Here is a 12,491-nt window from a genome sequence, read left to right on the forward strand (position 1 = left end):
GTTCCCTGCAGATATTGCCATTTATTTATTTTTTTTGAGATGGAGTCTCACTCTATCACCCAAACTGGAGCACAGTGGTGCGATCTCGGCTCACTGCAACCTCTGCCTCCCGAGTTCAAGCGATTCTCCTGCCTCAGCCTCTCGAGTAACTGAGACTACAGGCGCGTGCCACCATGCCCAGCTAATGTTTGTATTTTTAGTAGAGATGGTATTTCACCATGTTGGCCAGGCTGGTCTCGAACTCCTGACCCTAAGTGATCTGCCCGTCTCTGGATTATGGGCGTGAGCCACCGTGCCTGGTGTTCTCTAAAAACAGTAAAACAGGCTGGGCGTGGTGGCTCATGCCATAATCCCAGCACTTTGGGAGGCCGAGATGGGTGGATCACTTGAGATCAGGAGTTAGAGATCAGCCTGGCCTACATGACGAAACCCCATCTCTATTAAAAATACAAAAAAAATTAGCCAGGGGAGGCTGAGGCAGGAGAGTTGCTTGAACCCAGGAGGCGGAGGTTGCAGCGAGCTGAGATCACGCCACTACACTCCAGCCTGGGCAACAGAGCAAGACTCCATCTCAAAAAAAAAATAGTAAAGCAGTCTGCTTAATCATTCCAGTATTTGAAGAATTTGTGGGTTTGTTTCTATTATCTGTTTTCTGCTGCATCTCCATCATGGTGTCTTTTTTCCTTTTATATTTGATCATCTTTGTCCACATATATTTGTTTTTGAGATGGGGTTTTTCTCAGGCTGGAGTGCAGTGGTGTGATCACAGTTGGCTGCAGCCTTGACTCCCGGGCTCAAGCGATCGTCCCACCTCAGCCCCTCGAGTAGCTAGGACCACAGGTGTGCACCACAACGCCTAGCTCATTTTTAAAAAAATATTTTGTAGAGACAGGGTCTTGCTACGTTGCCCAGGCTGGTCTCAAACTCCTGGGCTCAAATGATCCTCCTCCTTTGGCCTCCCAAAGTGCTGAAATTACAGGCGTGAGCCACTGTGTCAGACCAAGTGGAGATGTTTATCCTGGCACATTCTGAAGGGCATACTGGCTGCCCCTGAGTCCTCAAGGCTGTCCCACACAGGAGGAACGAGGCTCAGTGAGAGGAGGGCCAGCGCCACACAGGGAGGGAGACTGATAGTGAAAAGAGGAAAACTTCCTAAGGCTGAGAGTGTCCAGGTTTGGTATGGTGGCCCTCAGTGAGGTCCCCTGGAGGGATGTAATCAGAAGCTGGACAGACCCTGACAGGAAATGCCGCAGAGGTCATTCAGACCCCTGCTGTGGGCTAGAAGGGACTAGATCACTTCTGGTTTTATGGTCTTCACCGTATCCTTGCCCCTAAGGGTCATGTGTCCCCACAGCTGCCCCAATCTCCTCTCCTGAGCTCAGTCAGCAAGTGTTCAAGCTGCCAGAGTTTACGGTTTTATTTTAAAACAATAGTAAATAATTTCATTGATTTTTCTTAAATCAAACCACCTCATACTCGGCTTGTCTCAGGCAAACAGTAAAAAATAAAAATAACGGGAGGGAAACATGGAAACTGACCTACCTTCCCTAGAAATAAGCCCCTGGTCCTGGCATCTGGAATGGCTTTTGGACACTGCCTTTAACAAATGAGAAAAGAAAGCACCAAAACATTGTGCTTCAGCAGCAGGTTAGGAAACTCCACAAAGAAAGGGGTGGGGAGGATTCGAACACAGATCCCGAGTGACCCAGTTCAGTCCTCAAAACTTCTGAGAGTCTGGAGGCGTCTCCTCTCCACAACTCCCTTTCAGAGTGACTTAGAGATGGGGGTCCCTTTAGGAAGAGCCCTCCCACGAACCAGGCTGATAGGGATCTGTGAGCCCACACCCCAGACACAGGTTTGAGGGGGACCCCAAGCAGGTTCCCAGCTGGTCAGAGATGGGTCAGGAAGGACAAGGACATATTCAGAGCACACAGAGGGAAGGACGAGGGACTTTGGGTGCCCGCTGCCTCACTCCTCTCCTCACGGCTCCTTCCCATTTTGTTCACGTGGGGATGAAGACTAACTGCTACTGGATGGCAGGACAAGAAAGAGCTGTAAACAGCTTGGGTCTGCTCACCCAAATGTGCAGGCTCCTTTGTCAGAAAGCGATTATTGTCTTAGGGACAGGGGACCAGAGAAAGCCCTTGTGGTGTTGGGTCAGTACAGGGTAGAACACAACGACAGCAGCCGCCAGACGCGTGCTCGCTCTGGGCCCTGCCCCCAGACAGGGAAACACTGACCGAGGTTCTGGAACGGCAACGGTGGCAGGGAGGGTGTGGGGTATGCTCCCCTCCTCCTGGCACCCAGGCCACCCCGGCCCAGGGAGAGGCAGTCTGCCCTCTGGGCATAGGGCGAAGGGCCTGGGAAGCTGACCGGGAGCCCTCTGTTCACAGGGCAGCCACCGGAGAGCAGATTCTTCCAGCTCCAAAATCCTGCCTGCCTCTGACAAAACCAAAAAATAAATAGTGTGTACTTCTCACGCCACCTGGAATTCCTGGCCCCGAGACCAGAGGCGCAAGCCCTCCTCCTCCACCCCACACCCAGGTGCCCATGCCGAGGGCACTTCCTGCCCAGCCAGGGGCTGGCAGCAGCACAGCGAGGGTCTCTGGCCACGGCCCCCAGGCAGTAGGCCCCCCAGGGTCCTGGTTGAGGGGCTGGTTCAGCCCTTTGGTCCACCTTGTTCATTAAAATTAAAATAAGAAAAAAAAAGGCTCCACTTGGTGACTTGGGTCTGTAGAGGTCTCTGCTTCGTCCCTGTCTGTCATCCTGTCCATCCTGCAAGGCATCGTGCGGGCCAGATCTGGAGGCTGGACCCAGCCACACCCACTGGTCACTGCAGTTTCGTCCCCAGCTTGCGTTGTCTGTTCCTGCAAAACGGGATGGGGGTCAGATGTGGAGACACCTGGTGTTCGGTGACCTACAGCTGTCCCCACCCCACCCGTAGTCCCAACTAAGTAGGCAAATGCCCACACCCAGTAACCAGCGATTGACCTGAACTGGGCCAGTCAGAGCACCTGCCCTGGGAATGGCACCTAGACAGGGCTGATCTCCCCGGCGAGGCCTGTACCTCAGTTATCTCAGCTCTGCAATCCCAGAAGTGGAGCCAGGGGATTGGGGCAGGGGTAGGGACCAGGATGAGACTACAGAGGCAAGAGGGACCTGGCTGGGTTCCAATTAGTTATGGGGAGTTTTGCTTTATAGACGAGGCAGCACAAGTGGGCTCAGTTGTTATTGATCAAAACAGAAGTACAGAAATGTAGTGAGCTCCCCATCCGGGAGGTATGCAAGCAAAAGCAGGAGAACTACTGATGGAGGTTACTGAGGGGATTTGAGCACCCAATTTGGGCTGTGGCTATATCCAGACTGGGCCTAGGAACCTGAGGGAACCAGGGCCAATCACCCCCATTTTCTAGAGGGGCTGACAAAGACTCAGTAGAGGAGAATGGGGTTTGTCTAGGGTCCCAGTTAAAATCTAGAAACCTGACTGGTCCTGTGTGATCTGTCCCCAGCCTCATCCCACAACACACCCCTTGCTCCCTGGGCTCCAGCCCCGGCAGCCTCCGCCTGGTGCAGTCACCAAGCTTTGTCAGCTTCAGGAGTTGTGCATGCCCTTCCCTCTGCTGAGAACGTTCCCCCCAACCCCCCCCAACACCCTCCCCACCCCCTACCCTCCTCATCCCCCCATCCCCCCCCACCTCCCCCTACCCCCAGCTCCCACGTCCCCACATAGGCTCCCAACACAAGCTGTCAGGCCACAGCACTGATCACATAGGCAGGTGCGTCGCAGCTCTTCCCTGCCTGCCGTGAACACAGTGAGCAGGGGACCATGGCTGTCACTGTCCTTGCCCCCAGCACACAGCCTGGCACAGAACAGGTGTGCCCTGAGATTTTGGTAAATGAAGGCAGGTGGAGGCTGGCCAGGCGGGGCAGGGCAGGGTGAGGCGGGGCAGGCCAGTGAGAGATCAGCGGGGCCAGCTGGGACCTTTCTGCCTCTAATGGGATTGCCTGCCCTAACCCCCTCCAATCCCCTTTCCTCATGGATCCCCAGCTTTGCTGTTAAGCTCGTTAGGATAATTTGGACCTTGATGCACTAAACACGTTTCCTGGCTGCTAGGACGCCCCACCCTACCCCGCCCCACAGTCCCTCTCAGCCTGCCTAGAAACCTCCCAGGCTTCCTCTGGAGCCTCAGCTCCCCTCTGAACCCAGAGAAGGGCTGGCCTTCGGCCGGGCAAGGTGGCTCACACCTGTAATCCCAGCACTTTGGGAGGCCGAGGCAGGTGGATCACGAAGTCAGGAGATTGAGACCATCCTAGCTAACACGGTGAAACCCCGTCTCTACTAAAAAATACAAAAAATTAGCTGGGCGTGGCGGCGGGCGCCTGTAGTCCCAGCTACTCGGGAGGCTGAGGCAGGAGAATGGTGTGAACAAGGGAGGCAGAGGTTGCAGTGAGCCGAGATCGCGCCACTGCACTCCAGCCTGGGCGACAGAGCGAGACTCTGTCTCAAAAAAAAGAAAGAAAAGAAAAGCCAGCCTTCCCACTCCCCTAGGAACCCCACCCAGGATTTGGGGTGAATGAAACAGCATGAGTCGGGAGTCTCCAAAGCTCAGCTCTGTCCTGACTTGCTGCACAACTACAGGCTGGCCTCCTAACTCAATGTGCCTCAGTTTACCCAGGCCTAAGAAAGCATCTGGACTAATCCCTAGGGATGTCCACACACAGGAGCCCTGAGAACCTCAGCTGCCCAGCTCTCTGGTTCTGGGCTGCAGAGGTTAAAAGCATGGGCCCTGGGCCAGACAGCCTGGGTTCACCACCCTGCTCCCCCACCCACTATCTGCAAGATCTCGAGCAAGTGACTTCTCTTCTCCAAGCTTCAGTTTCATCATCTGCAAAATGGGGGTCACAGCAGGATTCAATGAGTTAATGCAAGAGAAGTGCTTAGGCAGGCGCGAGGCTCCCGGAGAGCCCTCCAAACATGGAGGCAGAGGCTGCCTGTGGCTGGCCCAGTGAGCACTGCTGTCCCCTGAACTCACCTGGCTTCTGCCCGGGTTACCGTGTACTCAAACCAGAGTACGTTGGGAATGAGGCTTGTGTCTCGGATTAGGAAGAACTCGGAGACAGGCCTGGAGAGACAGACATCAGAGAGCCAGGGGCACATCAGGGCATGAGTCTGTTACCATGCCAGCCATCCCCACCATTGCCCGGGGCTGGCACGGCACCCGCCCCAACTGCCTAGAGTCTTTGCCTGGCCTGAGACCCCAGAGCCACTGAGAGACCCAGCTATGTCACCTGTGTCACCTCAGGCAGGGGCACTGTCCCACGGCACACACAGCCCAGCAGGACTCAGGCTTCTAAGTCCCTGAGAACCTAGGCGAGGACAGAGGATGGCACTCTGGCTTCCGGGCCTGAGGAAACCCCCTGTGTCTCTGCCACAAACCCTGGGGCACTGGGGCCTTCCCAGGGAGACAGGGGCTGGGGTCAAGACTCCTAGGTCCGCCCACTGATGGCCCCACCCACAGGAGGGGACAGGGCCCACAGTGCCCAGGAAGGCAGGAGGCAGTTACCAGGCTGCTATCCTGGGGAACAGCGGGGTGAGGACCTCCTGGGTGAAGATGAACCAGGCGATGGCCATGAGGCCTCCAGCGATGCCTCCATAGAGCACCTGGCTCCAGGTGTGGTACAGCAGGTAGACCCTGGGCCAAGGCCAGAAGCGAAGTATGTGAGAGCCAGTCAGACACAGGCCCGCACAATCCCCACTGCCCATGTGCCAGCTTCCCAGGGACCTGTGCCCGCACATGTGGAGACACACAGACAGGACACTGACTCCACGGGGCACAGCCTCAAATCCATTTCCAAGTGGGAGGGCGCTGGACCCCAAACACAGCTCTCCCATCTGTAGCAGTGAAGGGCCAGCTGGGATCTGCCTGCCTCCCATCTAGCCCTTGACCTCTGAATTTGTCTACAGTGGGCGCCTCCGGAACACTGGGAAGAGATGGCTGATACGTGGAGTTGGTCCCAGAATCTTGGGCTCAGTGCGGACTGGACTAGAAGGGGCAGCTGGAGCCCTGTCGTTTTAAAACTAGAGGTCTGGGACCCCTTTTCCAGTCCTGCACTACAGGTTCTGGGACTAGGGTCCATGGTGGGGTCCGACAGGGACCAGGAACCAGCAGGACCCCACATGGGCTAGGGTGCAGGCAGGGGCTCTCCCTCCTCCATACCTGCTGTAGGAGACTAGGAAGGCCACAGCGAGGAGTCCCAGGGAGAGCACGTGCCTCCACAGCAAGTCCAGGAACCTGGCGTTGTTTGTTTGGTGCATTCTGCGAAAACAGGCCCACCAGATGACCTCAGCCCACAGCCCAGCCCAGGCCTCCCTAACAGTCCCTGGCCCCATCCAAATGCTCCCTGGGTACCTTCTGCCTCCGCTGCAGCCCCTCCCACCCCAGGGGCATCCAAAGGGCTAGCAGTGAGTCCCTAGCAGAACTCGGCCTGAGCCAGTTCAGGGCCATCCTGACTGGGGTAGAAACTCACCTTAAATACAGGAAAAGGAAGGAATAGACGGAGAAGAACCACATAAACTGGGAATGGCTGGAGGGCATCCCGTACTTGGTGCCCACTGCTGTGTGGGGGCCTGGGAGAGAGAGGAGACCAGGGCATCACGGGAGGATGTAGACCTCCCAGTAACACCCCAACCTGGGGGAACCTCAGGCCCTCGCAGCTGAGGCCCTACCTCCACAGGGCCGTGGCTCCTGGATGACGTTTTTGATCAGCCAGTTGACCCCCTCGTTCAGTGCCAGGCCCCCAAGGAAGGAGATCTGCTGGGGAAGATGCATGGTCAGCTGGGCCTCTGTGCACCTGTTGGCTGCTACCTAGTCCCAAAGACCATGGCCTCTGACTGAACCTCCCAGCCCAACAGGTGAGTAACCTAGAACCAGCCAGGAGGCTCCACGCACCTGAAGACAGGTGGACGCAGGGATGAGAAGGCAAACCCTGGACTGAGGGGCAGACAGGCTTCCCAAAGCAGGGTGGGGGCACTGGGGGTGGGGTGGGGAGGGTGTGGGCAAGACAGACTCACCGTGTGCAGCTCCCGCTTAAATATGATGAGGGTCACGAAACCGACGATGACAAATACAGGGCTGAGGCTCAGGTAGGCAAGGAGGTGGCCAGAGAGATCACCTGGCAAGACAGAGAACACAATCAGGAGGACAGGGCACAGGCATCAGAAGAGGGACCAGCCCCCTACAAGTAAGGCCTGATCCAGAAAGGAGGTCCCGGCAGGGCCTGGAGAATGGAGGCCAGGCAGCCACGGACACCTGTTTACCAGCCGATTGTGCCAACTCAGTCACAGCCATACGTGATGCTGTCTACTACTTAGCACTAAAGTGCACACAGCATGCGTTTAAAGCAGGTGCCTTCACTGTTCCCATTCTATAGATGAAGAAACTGAATTCCAGAGCAACTATGTGACTCGCCCAAGGTCACACAGCCAGAAGGAGGTGGGACCAGGACTAAAGTCCAAGTCTCTGACCTTTTCCAGACACTAGACCAATCCCTCCTGCCAAAGCAGGAAGGTGAACCCGGCCTGGTGACTCCAGAGGTGGAGCCTGGGACCTGGGAGGCAGCCCGGCAGGCATATGAGAGCCATACACTGTTGTGCTGGGGCTGCCCTGGCTGAGCCCTGGGCCTCCAGGGAAATCCGACGTTCTCTGGACACCACACAGACTTGGGTCCACACTGAAGACTCGGACAGAAACCAGGCCCAATAGGGCGACGGTAACAGCTGCGCGCCGCTTCTCTGGCAGGAAACTGCCTACCTATTGATTACCAGTTTCTGACACTCCCATCACTCCTGGGATGGGGGCAGCAGAGGAACACTGGCCCCTTTTAGGAGATGGGGACACTCAAGCTGAGAATCCAAGGGCAGGGGAGGCTGAGTCTGAAGGCCACCCTCACCACTTGAGACAGGCAGCTATGTAGCCACTCTGGGGTCTGAGGGCATGGTTCAGCTCCTATGCCCACACTCACTGGCTGCATGAACTGAGGCAAGGATTCAAGCCTCAGCTCACCCACTTGTGGAATAGGGATATCAGTGCCTACCTCCTACAGCTGCATGAGACTCAATGAGATGGGACCTGTGAGACACCCAGCTTGGTCCCTGGCAACCAGGACACTTCCATGTTGGGGCAGAGGTGGAGAGAACCCACTGTGGGAAATGGTCCATGCCACCAGCCTCACACAAGCAGCAGGGAAGGTGTCCACAGAGGGCTGAGCCCAGATTCCAGGGCTGAAGACATAGACACACACATGCCCAGTCTCATCCACACACAGGATCCTACCCAGCCCATCCTACCCAGGATCAGACTGGCCTGGAGTTGGTCTGGGAGAGCAGAGCAGCCCAGCTAAGTACCTGGGTTCAAGTGCTGGTGCTGCCACAGTCCCACTGGGTGACAGTGGGTGAGTCCCTTCTCTTTCCTGGGCCTCTCCACTATGAAGCTCACCCTCACAGCACTGGGCTATGAAGATAGTGAGTGACTGGTACCCCCAAAGCTTTAGCCATCTCCATAGCCTGTCCCAGAGCCAGCACTACCCTGGGGTTTTCCTGAAGATGCTACCAGGGACTCTGGCCTCTCTACTCTCTGATCCAAGCCCCCTCAGGCCTCCCACTGCCCTTAGGACAAGTTCCCCCTCAGCCCAGCTCATCTGGACCTGCACAGTCCTGGCCCTGCTTCCCTCTCACTCTCTGCTCCAGTTCCAAGGACCAAACTCGAGTTCCCTGAGCGCACCGTGCCCTGTCCTACTTCTGGACCTTTGCACACAGTTTCCCCCCACCTGGGACGCTCTCTGGGTGAACTCAACAAACAACTAAGAACCCACCACAGTGGCAAAAAAAAAAGACACATATGTCCCTGCTAGTGCAGAGCTTGCGGTCTGACGGGAGAATCTGCCATCCAGACTCAGTTCGTGATCCACTAATGTAGATATCAGGGCAGCATCTGGGAGTAGAGACAGGGTCTCTTTATACCCCACTCTATCCCCCAAGCCCAGCACAGGGCCTGGCTCTTAACTGGGCTCAAAAACTGTTGAATGAATGAAGTAAGCAAGTGACAGTGTGAAGAGGGGTGTGACGAAGAAGTGCAGGGAACCATGGAAGCATTAATAGGGGACTAGACATCACCAGATGCTCCAGGCTCAGCCAGGTCCATCACAGCCTGTATCATGCTGCACACAACTGCCTGCCAGGTTCCTTCTGGCTTGTTGGATTGTGAGCACTCCAAGAAGCTACTCTGAGGCCAGGAGGGGAAGCTGTGAAGGTGCAGAGGCCTTAGCAAATCTTTCCCCACCTCCAGGCTTTGGCTTTCCTCTTATAAAGCAGCTGGTTTTCATAGTGCAGGAATACAGGGATATTTCAGGCCTGTTAAGCATTCTAAAAACCAGATCTAGCCCAGGGCCTAGCACTCAGAAGTGTTCAGTGGATATTGACTGAATGAATGAATGGATGGATGAATGGTAGACAGGCAGGCAGGCAGGGCCCAGGACCTGGCAGGGCCATACCACCCCCAGTACAACCCAGAACACCAGCGTCAACGTTCTTTGGCATTCAGTCCTGGTGCCCTCAGCGGAGCCAGGTTCTCACATCTCGCAAGACAGCAGCATGAGCAGGCCCTTCCCAGGCAACCAGGGCTCAATGAGGGGCTCCAGCCTTCCCTGGCACTCAACCATCTTACCCAGGGAGGGTCCTGGAAGGTGGGATAACATTAACTGCAGGTATTTACTGAACGCTTACTGCATGCCGGGCACTGTACTCAGCCCTTCTTGTGCCTCCTGCTATTTGATGCTCATACCATCACCAGAAGGTAAGCACTGTAATCAGTCCCACTTTAGAGATGAATTAACTTAAGCAGAGGCAGGCACCTGCACAAGGCCTCAGCCTCAACTGGAGCCCAGATGGGTCTGACCCCCACGCCCAGGCTCTGCGCCACTCTTACTAGACAGCCTCCAGAACGCCGCTAATGGACCTCTCAACTGGAAAGCCCAGCGCTTCGAGAGGTGTGTCTGATGGGAAGCTCCAGAAGTCAAGTTGCCGGAGGCTGCCCGCCCCCTCATCGGGTCCTCTCTGTTGTGGAATCGTGCCCTGCTCAGGGCGTGGCACCACAAGTACTCAAAAGCCTGGCTTCGGCTTGCACACTCCCAGCAACGGGGAGCTCTTTCTCTTACAAGCAGCCCAAAGCACTGTTCGAAGGAAACAAGACACTCCCTGCACGCTGGAACAGGAGTGCGGCCTCTCTGGGACAGGGGAGGGCGGGGAAGAAGGGCCAAGGTCCAGGCCAGGGATCTTTTCTCGCCTCACACAGATCACCACCCCATTTCAGCCCACCGGCGCCCCGGGACCCGGGGGAGCGCCCTGGCCGCGCAGCCGCAGAGTGCGCGAGCGAGCGCCTCACAATTTCGCCCAGCTCATCCCCGCACCACTGCGCCTGCGCGGCGCGCGCGCCGGCCGAGCCCCTCCGTGGTTCACTATTTGACAGTTCCCACCCCGGTCCCCCGGCGCCCCCTCCGCGGGCTCGCGCAGGCCGGAGCGCACGGGACTGAGAGGCCGTCCCTGGGAAGGCGTCCTTGGAGCCGGGACCGCCTTTTACCTGCAGGATATTCGACGTGGGTGAGGGTCACCGGCCGCCATGAAGCGGGGAGCGAGCACTGTCCGTCCGCTGCCATCTTACCCGGAGACCGGGCTTCTTCGAGCAGCCAATGGGGAGCCAGGGGGGCGGTGGTCCTGACCTATCACGCCGGGGAGGCGCCGTGCACCCAATCGGAGGCCAATATAGGTAGCGGCGCAGCCATTCAGCGTGCAGGCCGTGGGGGCTGGCCCGAGCGGCGAATCAGAGAGCGGGGCCCCTGGGAGCCAACGAGCCGCCCCAGCTGGCGCCCAATCTGGGGCGAGCGCAGGTAGGCATCTGGCCAATCAGAGAAGGGGAGGGTTCCAGCACCGAACAGGGAGCATAACAGCCAATCAGAAGGTGAGGCTGCCTCAGCTTGTGGGCAGGACGGGCCAATCAGGCGCTGGCTTTGGGGGCGTGTTGAACTTTGGTGGGAGCTTTGGTTCGGCTGGGACCTGCGCCCTGCGCCCTGAATGAAGGCTTCCCTGGTACCCCCTGCCGATCCGCGGTCTTGGGAACCTGCGCGTCCGATAGCGCGTGCTCGAAGAGGAGAGGCAACCTCAGCTCCAGGGGGTTTGAACCGACCCACTTTCAGTTACGAGTAAACTGAGACCAGAGAGCAGAGGGGGCTTATTTCCCTCTGCCCCATACTGGCCGGCGAAAGGGCAAGTCACACAGAGCAGGCGACCTTTTTGTCAAGTGTGTGGGGCGGGGCGCGCAGTAGGCGCCCTAAACGCTGGACTGAACAGAGAAGCTTAATTGATACTTAAGAGTAGAAGCTTAGCTACAGTTAAGGACTCCTTCCTCCTTTCATTCATTTAACAAAGATGTATTGATTCAGTCACGTCTATGCTACTTAATGAGGCGTCTTGGGAGCATTTCAAACAAGAAGTCGGTTTTCCACCTACCCCTCAGTTTTCCCAAGACATTCCTGCGTGTACAGCCACACCTTCCCACCCGCCTTCACCTCTCCTACCCGACTCTGTCTCTGGCTGGATTGGATTACAGTGCAGGTAAGGTGGGCTGGGAGGGCTCAGCCTCTTGTCTCCTGCCGCTAGCATGTGCTGTTTTTGTCTGTTTGTTTGTTTTTTGAGACAGGGTCTTGCTCTGAGGCCCAGGCTGGAGTGCAGTGGAACGATCTCGCTCAGCCTCCTGGGTCCAAGTGATTCTCCTGTCTCAGCCTCCCGAGTAGCTGTGTCTACAGGCGCGCACCACCGCATCCGGCTAATTTTTGCATTTTTAGTAGAGACCGGGTCTTACCATGTTGGCCAGGCTGGTCTCGAACTCCTGGCCTCAGGTGATCCACCTGCCTCGGCTCCCAAAATGCTGAGATTACAAGCGTGAGCCGCCATGCCCAGCTAATTTTTTTTTTTTTTTTTTGAGACGGAGTCTCGCTCTGTTGCCCAGGCTGGAGTGCAGTGGCACGCCCGGCTAATTTTCGTATTTTTCGTAGAGAAGGGGTTTCACCGTGTTGGTCAGGATGGTCTTGATCTCCTGACCTCGTGATCCGCCCACCTCGGCCTCCCAAAGTGCTGGGATTACAGGTGTGAGCCACCGCCCCTGGCCACCATGTGCTGTTTTGCTGCATGGGATGTACTGCCTCTCCTGCCCTACTTTGCCCGGCCCAATCTGGCTCAGGTGTCTCCTCGACTTACAGGTTTCCACAGCCAAGTGAGGGGCCAGTACTGGGCTCTCACGGTTGCATTTCCTGTCCTTTCTCAGCCCTGACCTCACTGGACTGTAATCGGCTCCTTATCCCTCCCAGTCAGCGGCGGCTCTCAGACTTCATAGAGTGCCGAGATCAGCCTGTAGAAAACACAGATTCCTGGGTCACAATGG

The 12,491-nt window shown here is 56.8% G+C and overlaps 1 protein-coding gene across 2 annotated transcripts; it reads right to left on the minus strand.

Moving 5' to 3' along the window:
• Window positions 1-1,402: 1,402 nt before the first annotated feature.
• Window positions 1,403-10,745, minus strand: DOLPP1 (dolichyldiphosphatase 1). Of its 2 annotated transcripts, XM_520304.9 has the most exons (8): window positions 10,635-10,745; window positions 7,073-7,173; window positions 6,728-6,812; window positions 6,529-6,628; window positions 6,219-6,317; window positions 5,565-5,693; window positions 5,034-5,123; window positions 1,403-2,867 (listed from the first exon to the last, which is right to left on the minus strand). In XM_520304.9, the coding sequence occupies exons 1-8, from the start codon at window positions 10,708-10,710 to the stop codon at window positions 2,831-2,833; spliced, it is 717 nt and encodes a 238-aa protein (XP_520304.2). In that variant the 5' UTR covers window positions 10,711-10,745; the 3' UTR covers window positions 1,403-2,830. The 2 variants fall into 2 exon arrangements, with proteins under 2 accessions (XP_520304.2, XP_001162767.1); XM_001162767.7 differs by lacking the exon at window positions 5,565-5,693.
• Between the last annotated feature and the right edge of the window lie 1,746 nt (window positions 10,746-12,491).

The sequence above is a fragment of the Pan troglodytes genome, chromosome 11, assembly GCF_028858775.2.
Source record: "Pan troglodytes isolate AG18354 chromosome 11, NHGRI_mPanTro3-v2.0_pri, whole genome shotgun sequence".
NCBI classification, from domain to species: domain Eukaryota; kingdom Metazoa; phylum Chordata; class Mammalia; order Primates; family Hominidae; genus Pan; species Pan troglodytes.